General features: G+C 48.6%; 2 protein-coding genes across 2 annotated transcripts; one reads left to right on the forward strand and one right to left on the reverse strand.

The window, feature by feature from the left end:
- Nucleotides 1-7173: 7173 nt before the first annotated feature.
- NFKBIL1 (NFKB inhibitor like 1) lies at nt 7174-15468 on the reverse strand (the record flags this gene model as incomplete). Its single annotated transcript, XM_079713632.1, has 4 exons — nt 7174-7932; nt 8113-8334; nt 14734-15010; nt 15412-15468. The coding sequence occupies 4 exons, from the start codon at nt 15466-15468 to the stop codon at nt 7352-7354; spliced, it is 1137 nt and encodes a 378-aa protein (XP_079569758.1). The 3' UTR covers nt 7174-7351.
- Nucleotides 15469-15718: 250 nt separating this feature from the next.
- ATP6V1G2 (ATPase H+ transporting V1 subunit G2) lies at nt 15719-17701 on the forward strand (the record flags this gene model as incomplete). Its single annotated transcript, XM_079713633.1, has 4 exons — nt 15719-16011; nt 16559-16642; nt 16917-17017; nt 17528-17701. Exons 2-4 carry the CDS (start codon nt 16561-16563, stop codon nt 17699-17701), a joined length of 357 nt encoding a protein of 118 aa, XP_079569759.1. The 5' UTR covers nt 15719-16011; nt 16559-16560.
- Between the last annotated feature and the right edge of the window lie 899 nt (nt 17702-18600).

The raw sequence follows: 18600 nt of genomic DNA on the forward strand, positions 1-18600 counted from the left end.
CTGAAGGATGCTACTTGAGATGGGCCAATCTTGGTTTCAATCTCAGTTTTGGAGGTTGTGTGAAATTGTTTCTTTCTTGAGGAGGCCAGCAGTTGGTTTGGGGCTTTCCCTGAGTGGGAGGGGTGATGACTGGAGTCTTGTGCTCCAAACCGAGGGATATACAGTTTCTACAGTGGTCTCTGTGGAGAAACTAGTGAAATCTCTGAGCCCTCCAAATAAGGCTGAAATGACAATAGCCTCAAACTTGAACCTAGCCTCAAAACCTAAAGTGGGATTACATAGCAACTTTGATCCTAACCCATATTTAACCTCAACCCAAATCACAACTCAAACTCAACCCTAACCTCAAATCTAAACATCTCAATAAATGAACCCCCAAATAAACTTATCCTCTAAACTAACCAAGCCCTGTTTCTAGAGCTACTCTTGGAATTAACTCATCCCCATTCCTAACCCTATAGTTAAACCTGACTCTAAATGTAAGTTCAATTTGAACCACAAACCTAACGTTGAGCTTTATCCTGCTTTTCCCCATTATTCATCCATGCCTCCACTTAACAAGTCTTTATTGGGAGCTTACTATGTGCTGGGCACTGTTCCAGGCAGTAGGGATATAGTGGCAAACAAGTCAGACGAGGTACCTGCACTTGTGGAGCTTCCACTCTAGTGAGGCAAGGCAGAAAAGAAATACACTGAAGAAGAAGGCATAAGTAGGGCTATGAGGAAATAAGATAGGGCCATGTGATAAGAGTGGCAGGGAACTACTTTAGACACAGTGGTCAGGAAAGTCCTTTCTGAGTAAATGGCATTTTAAGCTGAGACCCAAATGACAAGAGTGGCCAAGTGAAGGTCTTAGGGAGAAGCATTCCATGTAAAGGGAACAGCTACTGTGAAGGCCGGAAGGTGGAAATGAGCTGTGGGTGTTGAGGAACAGAAAGAAGGCCAGCGTGGCTGGAGCAGAGAGAGTGGGAGAGAGGTGGGAGATGAGGTCAGAGAGCAGGGGCAGGGGCCCGATCATGCAGGGACCTGCAAGGATGGGTAAAGCACCTGAATTTTACTCAACCATGGGAAGCTCTGGAGGGTGTCAGGGTGTGCACATGTTGCGTGGGGGTGGGGGGAGGAGGGAGGGAGGTCTGAGGTAGAGGTGATTGGATTTACATTTTTAAAAGATCATTGTGGCTCCTGTGTTTAGACTGGACTGTAGTGGGTAACATTGCAAGCAGGGACACCAGTTAGGAGGCAACTGCAGTAATCCTGGGAAGAAGATGGTGGCCACCACGAAGATGGAGAGAAGTAGACAAATTTGGGATATATTGGGATATATTTCATGGGTAGAATTGACAGGACCAGATGATGGATTGGATGGATGGTAGTGGGGTGGAAGACGGGGAGACTGGGAGAGAAGCAGGATTCTGATGGGATGGGAGAACCAGAAGTTCAATTTTGGATTTAAGTTTAAACCTATTGGACAGACATCCAAGTCTTGGATAACATTCAAGCCTTGCCAAGAAATGTCACTTGGCAGTCATATATATGAGTCTAGATTTCAGAGGCAATGTGAGAACTAGAGAGTCAACAATGGGAACTGTTGGCACGAAGAAAGCCATGGAATTGGAAGAGATACCTTACCTTACGCATCCCCTTAAGATTCCTTCAAAGTGTTTGTTTTCCCTCAGGATAAATGCAGTGTATCTCCAATCCTAAATTCCAGAAGCAGCAGCCTCTTGCTTCCGGAAGCAAAATCCTCCAGACTTAGTTTCCTTCTGAACTCTCACTGGGATTTAACCTCCCTGGATCCAATTCCCTACCCAACAAAGGATGTTTCTACCAATCCATTTCACAGTATTTTATGGAACTCCTCAAATCCTCTATTTCACTTTTGAAAGCAACTTCCTCTGGTACTTTGAAACCTGGCTTTTCCCTAATGATGTTCCTTCTGTCTTTGGTGAAGGCTGCTCTTTCTTCCACACCCATCACTAGGAGCAGGGGGGCAGAGGAGAGGCCACTGTTCTCCTCTCCCCTCCCCCCGCTGCTTCATTGATAACCTCCTCCTCTCTTGAAGTCCATGCCTTTTGCATTTTCCATGTTCTTCTGCTCTTCACAGCACAATCTTCTCCACCAACATCTCTACCATGTGCTTAACAATTTGTATATCTAGATAAGTTTTTCTTCATCTCTCATTCCCTTCCTGACATTCTACCAAGAAAATCTTGAAAAACTTGATTTGGGTAAACTCAGTGGTCTCATTCTTGGCTCTTTCTCCTAGGCTGCCAAGCATTGCAGGAGAGTCATGTCCTCATAAGAGGCCTGCTACTAACCCTGCCCATCTAGCCTCAGAAAGCCCTCAGTGTTCCCTAATCTTTGTTGATTCCCTGGCTCTTCTCCTGCAGGTGATGTTCTAAATCTCCACGCCCCCTGACCTCTTTACTCTCAGTTGGTGAGGCTATCATCTTTTTTTTTTTTTTTTTTTTTTTTTTGTGGTATGCGGGCCTCTCACTGTTGTGGCCTCTCCCGTTGCGGAGCACAGGCTCCGGATGCGCAGGCTCAGCAGCCATGGCTCACGGGCCCAGCCGCTCCGCGGCATATGGGATCCTCCCAGACCGGGGCACGAACCCGTATCCCCTGCATCGGCAGGCGGACTCTCAACCACTGCGCCACCAGGGAGGCCCAAAGAGAATGTTTTTTTTTTTTTTTTTCCCGGTACGTGGGCCTCTCACTGTTGTGGCCTCTCCCATTGCGGAGCACAGGCTCCAGATGCGCAGGCTCAGAGGCCATGGCTCACGGGCCCAGCCGCTCCGCGGCATGTGGGACCTTCCAGGACCGGGCACGAACCCGTGTCCCCTGCATCGTCAGGCGGACTCTCAACCACTGCGCCACCAGGGAAGCCCTATCATCTTTTTATTGAACTTAAGGCCATCCAAGGTGGCTCTCTTTACTTCTTTCTTTTCCCTTCACTTTCCTTTTTCCTTTCTCCTTGATTCAGAGAAGGACTCTTTCTCCTGTCCAAGGCTGATTCTTTGTACTCCTTCCCACTTCCCCATGTTTACCATACTTTTTTCCCGCCTTTCTTTTGTCTTCAGTATTTTTCTCTTTTCATGCGCCTTCATTTTACATACTCAACTTTATTTCTTGAAACTAAAAAGCCTTCCCTGGACTTTCTCCCTTAAATGTCCATCCACCTCTCTCCTTTTCTGTGTGATGTCTCAAGAGACTAGCCCCTTAACTAACCACTTTTTCGGGAACTGGTAAAATTTTCCTCACTGTAAAATTTGTGGGTTGAGCTACAGATGATACTGTTACCTTCAGTATTCACCATTCTATGCCTTTGTACCCACCACCTCCTTTTCCTCACCTCCCACTCATTCCTTAAGCTACGTAAAGCGATTTCTGTGCCTCTGGTAAGTGGAAACTGTTTTCTCAAAATCTGTAATCGTCTAGCACCTGAACCCAAAGGATCTTTTGTTTTTGTGTTTTTTTTTTCTTGCAGTACGCGGGCCTCTCACTGTCGTGACCTCCCCCGTTGCGGAGCACAGGCTCCGGACGCGCAGGCCCAGCGGCCATGGCTCACGGGCCCAGCCGCTCCACGGCATGTGGGATCCTCCCGGACCGGGGCACGAACCCACGTCCCCTGCATCGGCAGGCAGACTCTCAACCACTGCGCCACCAGGGAAGCCCCAAAGGATCTTTTGAACTCTCACCTACTAGACTTCTTTGAAGCATCAGATGTGGCCGCCCAGTCTCTGCTTGGCATACCTCTCCCTTGCCCTACTTCTCTGACTGCTCCCCCGACCTCTCTCCTTTATTGGTTCCTCTTCCTTTGATCATCCTCAAGGCTCTTCTGGTCACCCTCTCTTTTGGGGATCCTGTCCACTCAGAGGCTCCACCTCTACTGGAAAAGGAATGATGCCCAAACCTATGCCTCCAGCAGCCCCAACTTTTCTGTCGGGCTCCAGACCTGCTCACTGGAAATCTCCACCTGAGTGTCATGCTAACACCTCAAACTCCGCAGGACTTTCTTGAGTATTTTATTACTCTAAGGAGGTGCACCTCCTGTCATCACGGGTAGTTGGTCCTTGTCTGTATGTTGTTTCGTTAGACTGCAAGCCCTATGAGGGCAGTGACTTTATGTCATTTATACCCATTGCCTAGTAGAGCACCCTGCTCCTCTCAGGTGCTTAATAAAAATTTGATTGTATGTCTGAAATTAACTCATTTTCCCCTTAGCCACACACCTCCTTGGTTTAGGGTATCATCGTCTTTCCTATGCCCTTGGCTCAAAACTGGGAGTCATCTAAGACTCCTCTTCCCTCACTCCCACCATCCAATCAGTTGGCATGACCTAACGACTTATCCCTGTCAAAGTTTATAAAATCTGTTCCTTCCTTTAACACCACTTGAAGTTATTGGGACCTAAGTAGAAAGTACACAAGTTTTGGAGTAAAATGAGTTTGATGCTAATTCCACTACTTTTGAGCTGTGTGACCTTAAGCAAGCTATGGTACGTTTATGAGCCTCAGTTTCCTCATCTGTATAATGGCGATCCACCACCTCCCCTTTGGACAGTTGCTGGCAGGATTCTGACATTAGGAAAAGGGCTTGACATGGTTAACACATAGTATGCAGCCCCCAAAATGGCAATTATGTTTATTCCTTGTCTGTACACCTGCAGCACTCCCCTGTACTCCCTCTTCTTCACAGCTGTCACAGTGCCACTGCCCACAGATAAGGTCCAAATCCCTTACCCTGACATTCTGTGTCCTTTCTTCAGCACATGCTCCCTCACACCTGTGCTTCATCTACCTCAGGACACTTGTCTTTCCCGTTTTCTGACTCCTGGCCTCTGCTCAAGCTGTTTCACTCCTCTCTGGGGCCCTTCCATTCCCCCTCCCACAGAAATCCCACCCGTTCATCAAATGCCCTCTCCTCCCTCAGAGACCCCTGGGTGCTTTCAGCTGGAATCCACCTCCCCTTCTCCTTTTTGCACATCCACTGTACCTTACTCGTTTTTACTCAGCATGCCTTGAATCAGTTGATTAGGTATGGGCCTGCCTCCCCTATTGGATGGCAAACTTGAAACAGAGTTTGCATTTATCTTTGGTCTGTTTGATGCTCAGCTGAACTGCACTGAATAGAGTCCCTCCCAGACCCTTCTCCTAACTTAATCCAAACCTGCCCCAACCCAATCCCCCAACTGACCCTCTTCAATCTCACCGGTCTCATTCCCAATCCTGTTTCTCTAACTGAACCCCAACGCATCCTCCTCTGAGAAGTGATTCCTCTTTCCAGGTCTAGAGAGCAAGATATGCACACTCTTACCTCCCCAGTGTTTCATGGTAGGCACTGAGTCACCCCTTGGGGATCCCTGATTCCTCCTCCCCACCCCCACCATGGAGGACAGGATGCCTGCCGCCTGGCCCCAGGGGGTCAGAGGAAGCCAGGGCCTCTAGGGTTCAGTATTTTTATCAGCCTAGGAAATTAGAGACACAGAAGCGGAAACCGTGTGGTCAGAGAAAGTGAACAGCCCTCATCTCAGGGGAACCCCCAACAGGGCTGGGGGCCAGACACCAGGGAGAGACGTTGAAAAGAGGGAGGTCTGGGGGGCCAGGTATCAGGGCTTGTTTTGCTTTGGTTTTATGTGACTCTTGCAGAAGGGCAAATGACGTGCTCAAAAACCGGACAAAAGTCTGCTGGACGAAGGAACAAATTTGGACACCAAAGTTTTCTGTTGCTTACCACTCAACCCCCAGCTTAGGGGTCCTAACCCCAACCCCGCCTCCACTCCCAACCTGAGCTCTTTGCATGCCACTTCCGAAATCTCCGGCCTGTGAGAGGAACCGGACGCCTGGGTTGCTCACAGCTCGCAGTCTCTTCTCTGAATCACAGCAGCTTCCTCTCACAGGATCTTTCTCACCAGCCCTTCCTCCTCCGGCCCCCTGAACATCTGCCTGGTCCCTCGGAGACCTGGGGCCTCTTGGCTCTCTGTCTTCTCCAAGGGTCTCACACCCGCCCCATGTTTCCAGGCTTCCAGAGGCTTCCCCTCCCTGTCACCTCTTGCCCTCCACTTCCACTCCTAGGATTCTCCTGTGTAGACCGGCATTCCATTCCAAACCTGAAAAAGCAGCTCTCATTCATGATTCTCTGATGCAGCCAACGTGCAGACTGTGCACGTGGCAGCGCATGCCTGTACTCTCCTTAGTCCTGCCCTTTCTCTTTGCTGAGTTCCTGCTGTGTCCTGCTGGTGACGGTGGGGTCTGGTGCTGTCTGCAAACTCCCTACCCCAGTTCCCGGGAGCTGAAGTGGGGACTGAGTATGAACAGTGGAAGGGAGGGTGCCCTCCCCCACCCCCCGCCTTGGAATCCTGGACCCTCTCCCTCTACCCTCCAGGCCCTTTCCTCAACCTCAGGAAAAGGGGAGGTTTATCTGGAAGGCCAAGACTGGGCTGCCCAGAGACGAAGCCCAGGTTTGGGACGGGGGCAGAAGCTCGATGGAGGGAGCGAGAATCGGGGCCCTAGAGGAGGAGAGACGGGACTGAGAAGCTAGAGGCGAGGGATGGCCGCGGGTGTGGATCCCTGGTTGCCCAAGAGCAGACAACCCAGGTTACATAATTTTGCTCTTTCCGCCTCCTTCCCCTGCTTCTAATTTTAGCAACCGAAATTCCACTCCCCCACAGGGCCCTTCCTCCATACTTTCTGCTTCTATCCCCCATCCTCCCACAACCTCCTCATGGTCCCCCAGCTCCAGCTGCCCCCAATTCACATCATTCAGTGACTCAGCAGAGGGAAAGCCCTGTGTTGGGGGAAGGGGGTGTTAAGTGGGGAGGAGGATGTGGTTCTGGCTGGGGAGGGGAGGGAAACTGGTTTTGTTCCCCTTTTTGCCTCTGTTCACATCTATTTCTCCAACCGCTGACTGAAGAGTGGAGAGGAGCCCAGTGTAGGGAGTGGAGAGACTGGAGGGCAAGCTGGGCCTTCTTAGGGCCGCCCTTGTGGGCGGGTGGGCAGGCAAGCAGGGGGCTCCTAGTCTCCAGCTGAGGGCACGAGTTAGGGTGTGTGTGCATGGTGCAGGTGTGCAGGAGCTGTGGGTTTGGGCAGGTGGAGTGGGAAAGGAGATGTTATGGGTGATGAAAACCACAGTGATGGAAAAAGGCAGAGGAGACACCGGGAGTGAGATGTGGAACCAGGTCTTATTAGGAAATGGCAGAGTCAAGGAGCAGTGGTGGCGGCCCGCATCCCCCACCCCTGCTCGTTACAAGTTCTGCTCGTGCCCCACATCCTCTACTGTTCAGCACTGGTCTCCTGACCTTACCCTTCTTACTGCCCTGCACTTCCTGCAGTTTCTTGCTCTTTCCCTGGGGTCACTTGAGGGCCTCCGCATGGCGATTCAGGGCCTGAGAAAGGGCTGTCACAGCTCCCATCACTCGGCCCAGCTCCCAGGTCTCAATCTGGCTGCGGAATCGTTGCAGGAAGCGGTCGGGGTGCCAGCGGACCTGCTGGACCCTCAAGTACCTCCTCAGAGCCCCCTGCTCCTCCAAGGGAGGGCCCCTGGCCACCAGGGCTGCAGCCATGGCCTCTGGGTCTCCTCCGCCAGGGCAGGGCCAGGGCACATCACCGAAGCGCCAGAGTCTGCCCCTCCCCGCTCCTCTGGGGTGCTCTGCCCTGGGCCCGGCCCTGGCTGGCTCCGGCACTCGATCCCCGGGAGCCTCCGGTGCCCTCCTGGCTCGGCTCTCACGCAGTTCCTCCTCCTTGGCCCGGGCTCGCTCTCGGAAGAGCCGCTGCTCCTCTTCCTGCTGCCGCCAGCTCTGACCGGAGCCCTCAGCCCGTGGGGGTCGGCAGGCTCTTTCTGCCTCGCGCTGTTGCTGGTGCTTCTGGGCATGTTCCCGGGCCATGCGATCTGACCAGGCTGAGAAGGACTCCTGGGTCTCATGGGAAGCATCATCTGTTTGGGAGGGTGGGAGGTGGTGGTCGCAGAGAGGCCATGAGAAGGTGACAGGCAAGAGAGGTGGGGCAGCACAGAGGAAGGGACCATAGGAAGCCGGTGGGAGCATTCGTGGAGTGGGTGTAGGAAAAGCAGCCAGTGGGGAAGAAGGGCGGCTGTGGATGGAAATGGATTCCTTACCTTCAAATCTCCCAATGACCTCCTGCCACTCGTCCTCCAGCTCTCCCTGCAGCTTCTGTCTCCATTTCCGTTCCTTAGAGGCCTCATCTTCTTCCTCCTCTTCGGCAGAATCCCAGGGGGGTCCCCAGCCCAGAATTTGCCCTGGGGTCTCCCCATCCTTATTCTTTATTCCCATGGCAGAGGGACAGCGACTCAGCAGTGGCAGGAAGAAATCCGTGTAGGCTGTTTGTGGGAGAGCAGTGAGCAAAAGTTAGCTGGAACTCTCACTCCTTGGTAGGGCCAGCATCTTGAATCCTACAGGTTACTTACTCTCTTGGTCTTAGAGCAATGAAAGGGTTGCCCATATGGATGCCTCCTGGGTGCTAGGAAATCACCATCACTGACAAATATTTACTGATACTTTACCACATGCGTGATAAATGGGGTAGTTTAAAATATACCGACCTGTGTCTTCACAAACTAATTTAGTGTCCTGGGAGCTCTACAATGTCAATGCCATTTTCTGGTCTGCCTCCAGCCACCTAGGGTGATGTCAAAACCCTTTGACTATGTATTCCATTTTTGGCTTGAAAATATTGTCACTTTATACCTCTCATTGTGTTTCTCACCCAAAACTATGTTCTCCAGACTGGGAAAATACCTGAACACCCTGATTTGTACCATTCTAAATTTACAAATACTTAATACTTTTCTTTACATCATTTTTCAATAAGCTGTGTAAGATAAATATTTTCAGGGGAATTTCTCTCAGCCAGCCTTAGCCAGGGGATGCTGGGAGGGGGACAGAGAGGTAGAGAGTCCAGCCCAGTAATGAATCTGAGCCATAGAAACGTTCCCAGCAGCAGAGCAAACTCTTTCCAAATGACTGCTGACCTAGGGCAGGGGAACGGGGCTGAGACAGAGGGTTCCACTCAGGGCCTGGCTGACAGGAGGCTGGGGGAAAATAGGAGAGGGACTGACATCCCTGAGCTCCCCTCTTCCTGAGCCCTGACCTCAACGCATCAGCTGAGTGCCGTGCTGCTCTCCTCACTGCCCACCCGGCACCCTACGCCTGGCCAGCCTGCCACCTGCCATGGTCGCCAACCACCTCTGCACTCTCAGGACAGAGGAAGATGAGTGAGGCACCCTCCCTTCCTGTGGACCTAGTTTCTCTCCCTACGGCGGCAGGAAGAAGTGGGCCGGCAGTCTTTAGATCTTTATTCAGTGGTGCTAGAACATACTGGCTACCTGGCAAAAGGATGAGAGAGAGGAAGGGCTGTCCTGTCACTGCCAGGAAGGCAGAAGATGGAAGGGTCCAGCCTTGGCTGGCCAAGGTCCACTGCCCCCACCCATCTCCTGGCACACCTGAGTGTCACCCAACCCAAACCACATCAAACCAAGGGGTAGGGGCACTTCTCTTTAGTACTGACGTGACCTGTCACAAGCCCTCCCAACTTGTCCCTCCCAGCAAGTACCTGGTCTTGTCTTTCAACGGCTTATATCCCACCAGGGCTTATAGCAGGTGTGAGGGTGGGTGGAAGGTTTTTAAATTCATAGGTTTTAAGGGGTAAGGCCTCCAACTATAAAACATCATGAGTAAAATCTGGTACAGAATATTAAATAGCCACTAAAAATTATGTTTGTGTGTGGAAAAAGCTGGCTGCAAAACTGTACATAGGATCCAATCACAACTCTGTGAAAAAGAGAACAAATCCCATGCTTGAAAAAGATAGACTGGATGGAAATATGTAAACATTCTAGTCTCTGGGTGGTAGACTATGGGTGGCTTTCCTCCAACCTTAGCTGATATTTTAATGTGAAAGGGACATAATTAATATGAAATTTTCTTTTCTTTTTAAAGACTAAAGAATAAATTTAATCACTGTTAACAGTTTGCTGTGGTCCCTTCTAGTCTTGTCTTGGTTTATATAAACACATAACACACAATTTCTTTTCAGTTACGTGACCATACTACTATATATTGTTTGGCAACTTGCTTTTTTCATTTTAACACCTCATTTATATTTTCCACAGGAGTATACACAGTCTACCTCATTCTTTTTTATGACTGTGTAGTGTTCCACTGTGTGCATGAAACAAATCTTCCCACCCCCAATAGAAAGACTTTGTTTCCAAAAATGATCAGTCTTATGTATGTGTCTTTGTGGACTCCTTACAGCACTTCTGCGGGGTAGATTCTCAGAAGTGGAATTTCTGAGTCAAACAACATGTGCAATTTTGCCAAACTGCTTTCAAAAAGTTTGTGCCATCAAGAATATATGAGCACCTGATGAGGTTATAGCTTTATCACTTTCAGGAATCTTTTTATACATGCGATAAAGATTATTCAATTACTCTGGTTTTTTGTGTGTTTTTTTTTTGCGGTACGCGGGCCTCTCACTGTTGTGGCCTCTCCCGTTGCAGAGCACAGGCTCCGGACACGCAGGCTCAGCGGCCATGGCTCACGGGCCCAGCCGCTCTGCAGCATGTGGGATCTTCCCGGACCGGGGCACGAACCCATGTCCCCTGCATTGGCAGGCGGACTCCCAACCACTGCGCCACCAGGGGAGCCCAGATTATTCAATTACTCTTGAAATGAACTAGATAATTATCAAAGTTAAAAAAAAAAAAAGGAATATATGAGTGCCTGTGTTGTCCTTTACCAAAGCTGAATATCCCCAACCCTTTAAATTTTGCCCATCTGATAGATTAAAAAAATGACTTTATTAATGAAAAATTTCATATTCATATTCTTTGTCTACTTTCCCCTGGAAATTATACGTGTAGATATGACAGCTCTTTATATAGTATAGATACCAACCCTTTGTGTCTGTGTCACATATATTGTAAATATTTTCTCCCATCTGTCTTTCCAAAATTGTACTGTAGTTAAATCTGTATCAATATTTTCATTTTACAGCTTTTGACTTTATTTCATTCTTAGGAAGGTTTTTCTTCACTCCAAGATTATGCCCTTGTGTGTTTTCCTACTATATTTCTAGAAATATTAAAAAAAGGAAAAAAGTACAAAGTATAGTATGATAAGCAACCCTATTCCTACCACAAGGTATGTTAATATATTTTCATTTTGCAACATCATTAAAAAAGAACAACCATCATAGGTAAAGCTAAAGTTTTCTTTGATACTGTCTTCCAAGTTTTATTTCCCCCAGGGAAAACCCTCCCATGCATTTCCTGTCACATATAGGTGTTTAATCTCCTGTAATTTACTTCTAAGTCAGGTGTAAGGTAAGACTATTTTTCTCCAGAGAAGACAAATGGTCCACCATCGTTTATTAAATAGTTCACCACCACCCCCTCCAGTGATTTGAAACACCAACTTTACCACCAATCTAGCAGTATAGATCAACTTTTCCCTTATGTTCTTTAATTAACATGTTGTACTTTTATATTGGGAAAAATAAATGAAAAAAAAAGCTTTGTGGAGTAAAAATGTACTTCTTCTTAGTGATGGAAGCACTGTTCTTCTCCTCCCCATAATGAGACGTGATTTCTACATTAATGAGATGTTCATACTAATTGGTACAAAACACTTTTTTAAAATGCCGGAGCAGAAGTTTATATTGAGTGACGACTGAGACACAGGAAGAAAAGGTTACAGTGGGCGGGGTGGTTGGACAGGGCTTACAGGAGGAGGTGGGGACTTACACTGGGCTGTGAAGGGAGAATAATCTAGCAAGGTGGAAAACTTAGTAGGGCGGACAGGAAGGCGACAGGCAAGAGGCAGATAAAAAAACAAGCATGTTTGTTGAAAACATGCTTGGGGTCACTGAAGACAGAGTCATGAAGCAGGAGTCTCGGGTTTGTGGGCTCGCCGTGGGAGGTAAGGTTGGAAAGCAAAGAGAACATAAACCGGACAGCTCAGTCATCTGCAAAGCAGGGCCACAGCCTACTTCTACTGAGCAGATCAAAGTGGGTAATGGATGGGAAATGTCTAATACTGTGCTGGCACAGGTGCAGTGAATGTTACATTAAAAAAAAAAAGAAAACAAACACACAAGCTGGCTTTGGGCTTATTCTTTTTGCAAAGACTGTGAGAAAACGACCCCGTTTCTCAATGTTCACTCATTCTTGCTGTATGTAGAGAATGGCTATTGTTGGACTAAGGTGTGTTTATACAGGGGTCTCTGACAGCTAAGACCACCTCCCCATGAGGTGTTACCAAAAGCCTCAAAGGTAGTGGCCATTCACTGGCATCTCACTAGGTGTGAGAACCCAGCCCAGCCAATTCAGCGTGAACTGGCACATCCCTTGAACATGGGAACTGAAAGGAACCTACCCTCCCCCAGGAGATTCTGGGTCATTTCATTTGTTCAAAGGAAATATCTGCATTTTAAGGCAGAGTGGTCTCTAGAGACAGGTCTTTCTACCAAGGAGTTAGAAGGCCACCTGGTGGTAGGGCTGGCAGGGGACCAGGAGGAAGGAAGGCCTGAGAGGGCTTGGGAATGACCTGAGTGTAGGTGAGATTTCAGCAAGGTCCTCAACCTTCTGGGCCCTGCTTTCCTCATCTGTAAATGGAACCATAATGTCATTCTCACATGCTCCTTAGAATTCAGTACAATGAAGGAAGCACCTACCATACTGTAAGAGACATTTCTGTTACTTAAAAAGCCTTAATTGAATAATACAAGAATAAAAATAACAATACTTATCATCTAGTGAGGACCAAAACTGCCAAATGCTTGCCTCACTTACTCGCCACAACCTCTATTTTAGAGAAGCAAATTAGGTTCATAGAGGCTAAGCTGCATGTCCCAGTCACACAGCCTGTAAGTGGCAGAGCTGGAGCTTGGATGGGGTCTAAGGTCGGCCTCAGGGCACTCTGCTCTGTTGCCATGTACAATGTCAACTGCCGAGTTAGGTGCCTGCGCTTTGTAAACCTCCTCTCTTTGTTCTGTTAAAAAAAAAAAAAAATCTGAACAGGGCAGCCTATCTCACTTATGTTAGGGGAATTAAAGAAAAGGGGATTTTTGACTATATGGGGGAGGTTTCGGGGATGTGGGTGAGGTTCCTGTATATTCGGGGAGCTGGGGGATGATAATAGCAATGAAACTGAGTTCAGGTTGTTCATCCCAACCTAAAGGTTTTCATCTAATGTTCTTACTATAGAAGGAAAATCTCTAAATGGGGAAAGGGGTTTCACCTGTTATTTTCCTAGGAGGGCTGTACCTCTGCAGAGCTGCCTCCGCTGCCACTAATGTATCAACAAGTCCCCATCTGCAACCCTCAATATCAAAGACTTTCCAGAAGGCAGATATTTTTGGGATTTGATAGAGTTGATCTGAAAGTATACATAGAGTTGGCCCTCCATATCCTCAGGTTCTGCATCCACAGAATCAACCAAACTTAGACCTAAAATATTCAGGAAAAAAAAGTTCCAAAAAGCAAAACTTAAATTTGCTGCTTGCCTGCAACTATTTACATAGCATTTACATTGTATTGGGTATTTTAAGTAATCTAGAGATGACTTAAAGTATACAGGAAGATGGTTTGTAGGCTATACGCAAATACCATGTCATTTTATAAAAGAGACTTGAGCATCTGTGGATTTTGGTATCTTGGGAGGGGGATCCTTGAACCAATCCCTCTCAGATACCAAGGGACAACTGTACACTGTATATTATGTAGCCCGGGAGAGACTGGGTAGCCCCAGTAACCAAACACGTGAATGTTTCTGCAGTGAAACATATGACATCAGTAGGATAAAAACATCATAAATAGCCTAGCTTTAGTTTATGTTAGGTTTTGTTACCAAATGAGTTTGGTGTTAGACTGATGAAAAATGTTTGGTTCTCAGAGTGTTTCTGAGTTTCAGAACTGTGGGTGAAAGAGTATGGGTCTGTTGATAACCACAGGAACAATGGCCAGTATCTAGAGTGTTTATCATATGCCAAGTGCTCTAATTATGTACTGTGTCAGCTGATTCTCAAAACATACATCACAGCATGGGTGCTCTGAACACAGGCGTTATTACTGTATAATTCTATAAAGTATCACACAGGTTAGAGCATAGGCAGTCTAGTTAGGCTGCCTGGGATACAACCCTTGCTCTTCATAGCTGTGTGACTTTGGCAAAGTACTTAAACTTTTCTGTGCTGTTTCCTCATCTGAGAAATGGGGGATGATGTTAGTACTTATACCTTCATAGGGTAGTTGTGAGGATTAAATGAGTTGCTTTGTGAAAAGTGTCTGGCACACAGCAATGGTTGCTATTATTTAATTTTGCAGATGGGCAAATGAAGCATCAGGCAAGTTTAGAAACTTGCCAAGAATACACAGCTATTAAGTGTGGAGCTGGGATTTGAACCCAGGCAATGTAACTGCAGAGAGTACCCTCTATTCTGCTTTTCACACTACAGGCAAACAACAAGTCAAGAGACAAAATAGCTACTAATCTAGAGAGATGTGTAATTTAAATACTAGTTGCTGTCTGGGGAATGTTGGGCTCTTCAGACAATGGTAGCTCAAAAATGTAAAGGCACAAATGACAGCCACAAGCCAACTTGGTCAACTATTTCCCTAAGTCCCATGACCAAATAACTAGCTTATTTTTCAACCATTGGCCTTCATCTCAGACCCCACCAGTTGCTCATGACCTTGTTCCCCACGAAGCAGACTCACCATCAGGGCCCTGGCGGGCAGCAGCATGCAGCGCTGTGTCCCCGTGGCGGTCCTGGTGGGCAGGGTCAGCCCCAAGCCGAAGAAGTAGGCACAGGGCAGGGGCATCGTGGCGGGCGCAGGCCCGGTGCAGTGGTGGAGGCTGCCCAGCATCTACATCAAGGCCTGGGTGTCGCTGGAGGAGGGCCTGGGCCCGGACCAGCCGTCCTGCAGACAAATAACGACGGAAGCGACGCTCTCGGCGTTGGCGTCGGGAAGTGGAGGCCATGGAACTCTTGGGCTGAGGAAGAAGGATAAACAGGCAGCAGTCAGGACCCCAGCCTTGGATGGTCCCTCCCCCTCCATCTCTGACATTCCCTCTGTTTCTCCCTTCGGTTCCCCATCTCTTCTTACATTTTCAGCAAGAGATGAGGCCAGTCCTAACCCTCATCCCTTTTCCAGGTGATAGGTTTGAAAACAATTTTGAGGGGAGCTGGGGTCACATTTTTTTTTTAATGTGAAATTTGAGAAAAGGATAAATGATTACTTAGAGGCTCATTAGTCCAGGTAAATTTTTAATAAAGGACTTTGTTATATAATAAAAACAAATAGAAACTGATGGGGGAAATTTTTATCAATAGAAATCTGAATTTTAAAAAGTCACAATTTCAAATAATGATCTAGAAATTGAATATAATGTACCCGGCAGACAGATGTAGAGGCTTCTCCCTCTGGGACTTGGGGGGAGGGGTTACTCATCAGACCTGCCCCCCGCCCCCTAAGTACCCCCGGAGCAGTAGGCCCGAAGCCTGTGTTTAAGACGCTCCGAGGAAGGGAGGCGGGAAGGGCGGAGACACTCTAGACTGACGGAAATGGCGCAAGCCGAGACGCAGGTAAAGGGCGGAAATGAACTGTGAGGCGCATTACCGGATGTCGTTCCTCCCCGAGGGGGCGGGAGGTGTTTCCTTGGCCTTAGCCTCCGGGGGGAAACTAGGGAACTTAAGATAAAGGGTCCGACTGAAACCGGAACACTGGACGACAGGCGAGGAAAAGGAAGAGCAAGGGCTCTTTGGAGGTTTAACCCCTCTTCCCCTTACTGGGAGGAGAGAGGAGATGGTTCAGTGATAGGCGAAAAGATGAGAAGAGAGAGAAAACAGGGGAGATAAAGACAGGATAAAAATCACAGTGAAAAAAAATGAAAAATCAAAACCACAGTGAGGTCCAAGAAAGGGACAGATCATAAAAGAGAAAAACACAGGAAGCAAAAGACAGGGAAAACAACCGCAGGACAAAGCAAGTGAGGTGAATGGAGAAATTTGGAATTGGGAAAGGTGTAGAAAAAGGAGATGGAAATGGGAGGGAGAAAAAGGAAGAGAAGTTGGAAGAATTCAGAGAAGCCCAGCATACTCTATTCCCAACACACCACGCATGATAATTTCCTTACCTCCTCACCCCATTCTCAATCCCTCTATGCCTCCTTCTCTCTCAAATACTCCTCTCCTCTCGGCCCCTGCCCCCATTCCTAGACCTTCCGACTGGGAAAGCCCTGCACCTGCTGTGAAGTTAGCAGGCAGCTTTGGACCTGGTCTTTGCTGCCCCCAGGCGGTCCTTCTGGGTACTGCCAGAGTGAGAGGTGGGAGAGGAGGACCAGCCATCAATGGGAGGATCAGTTTGGGGGAGACACCCGGTGCAGGAGGCTGAGCGAAAAGGGGAGCACTAAGACCCAGGGGTAGTGGAAGGCTGCAGCAAACAGCTGGAGGAGGAGGAGGAGGCGGTGTGGGGGGAGCGGAAAAGGGGGAGCCATCTGGTACCTTGGTAGCTTCTGAAGCGGCATCGGTCATAACGACAGAAATGGCCAGTCAATCCCAGGGTATCCAGCAGCTCCTGCAAGCCGAGAAGCGGGCGGCTGAGAAGGTGGCAGATGCCAGAAAGAGTGAGTCTCCTCATTTCTCCCTTAGGAAGCTGGAGAGAAAATTGGGGGTGGAAGGACAGCAAACATTTGAGTCCTTAGTATAACCCAAGGCTGGTGGGGCGGGGGGAGGGAGGCTGGGGGCGCTTATTAGGAGGGAAGAAATGGGTGGGTGTCAGAATCTAGTCCTTAGCTGCCTGAGAGAAGGCACTAACTTTTTGGGAGGGACTGACCCCTGCTTTCACGTTTTGTGTGTGTGGGGTCTACCCCCACTTTCAGTCCTTTTTCCTGCCTCCAGGGAAGGCCCGGCGTCTGAAGCAGGCAAAGGAGGAGGCACAGATGGAAGTGGAGCAATACCGCAGAGAGAGAGAGCAGGAATTCCAGAGCAAGCAGCAGGCAGTGAGTCGTGGGGGAGGCTGGGATGGGACCCCAGGGTGCAAGTTGGTGGTTATATCTGGTGAGGTGTGTACAGGGTGATTCCACAAGAAAATAAGGTACTAAAGGGCTGAAGGGGACCTGATGAAGACCATGATATTGGTCAAGCTTTGTGCTATGTAAGAGCGTCTAGGAGTTTTGAAGGACTTGTACAGCTTGTGGAGGTGGGGGGGATTGCCACAGTCTCTGTAGAGTATGATGATATTTGGGGTGGAGGGCAGTTTTATGGGCATGGGTGGTGAGGTGGTGGGGATGGTACGGTCTGTTGTAGGGTGATGCTGCATGTCAGGTCTTAGGGGAGAGGGCATTATGTTGGTCTCTTCAGTGTCTAGATATTTCCACGATGGGAGTGGTTTTGGAGAGGGCCTTTCTTCCTGGTCTTGCTCCAGGATCCTTCCCTCCACACGCGTGGATGCTTCTTTCTCTGTTTCTGCTTTCTCCTTTCTCTTTTCCATCCTTTCTCCCACCCCCCAGGCCATGGGCTCCCAAGGGAATCTGTCAGCTGAGGTGGAGCAGGCTACAAGGCGCCAGGTGCAGGGCATGCAGAGCTCCCAGCAGAGAAGCCGCGAACGTGTCCTGGCCCAGCTTCTTGGCATGGTCTGTGACGTCAGGCCCCATGTCCACCCCAACTACCGGATTGCTGCCTAGGACCCACCCTAGGGCCTGACTCCTCCTGCCAGTTCCCTCCTGCAAAGAAATCCCCAAGTCAAAATCAACTCCCACCATAATCCTTTCTCTCCTTTCCATTCCCTAGAAATTCTAGGAAGCAGGATCCAATAATTCTCCTGTGAAATTTATAAATATCCTGCTCAGACCTGAATCTCCTTATTGTTCTTTCACTGGGAGCTTGGAAACTGCCAAGTCACCCTCACCCAGCCCCTCTGTGAAATTTGTAGCATGGAGAAGTAGGGATGTGGAAAACAGTCTGACTTCAGAGCCTGGCAGGCTCGGGTCCCTCTTCTGACCCTGCCGCTTGCTGGCTGGGCAACAAGAACAAGCTACTTAAACTGTAACCCCAGTGTCCTTTGCAAGGTTGGAATAATAATAATAATGCCTACCTTGCAGGGGTGTTGCATTGATTAGGAATCATTCTATAAAGAGCCTAGCATGGTTTCCAGCACGTAGTAGCTGTGATTCAATAAATGGCAAACCTGTGATATTATTACTACTCTCTGCCCACCTGCCAAAACCTAAACACGGCTGTTTTCTCACTTCTGTCTGTGGCTTTGTAATTCTACTCATTCATTCTGTGACCCTAGAAATTCTCTAAAAAATTGGTTCTTCCCACCTCTCTTTCCCCAGAGACCTTATTATCCCTGAAAAGACGAAATGATGGCCTCATTTAGCCTCTCTTCTGTGGTTCCAGGAAGATGTTTGCATTTCTTAGCCTCTCTTTTTGTCTCTCTTAAGCTGGTCTTTCTCTTTATTGGATTTCCCACTTTTCCTGTTTCCCCAAAGACCCATCAGATGCTTACTACTGCTTCCTGAGATCTAAAGTGATGCTGTGTCCCCTCATGTGCATGGCCTTCCTTTCTACATCCTCAACA

This window comes from Hyperoodon ampullatus (genome assembly GCF_949752795.1).
Source record: "Hyperoodon ampullatus genome assembly, chromosome: 10".
NCBI classification, from domain to species: domain Eukaryota; kingdom Metazoa; phylum Chordata; class Mammalia; order Artiodactyla; family Ziphiidae; genus Hyperoodon; species Hyperoodon ampullatus.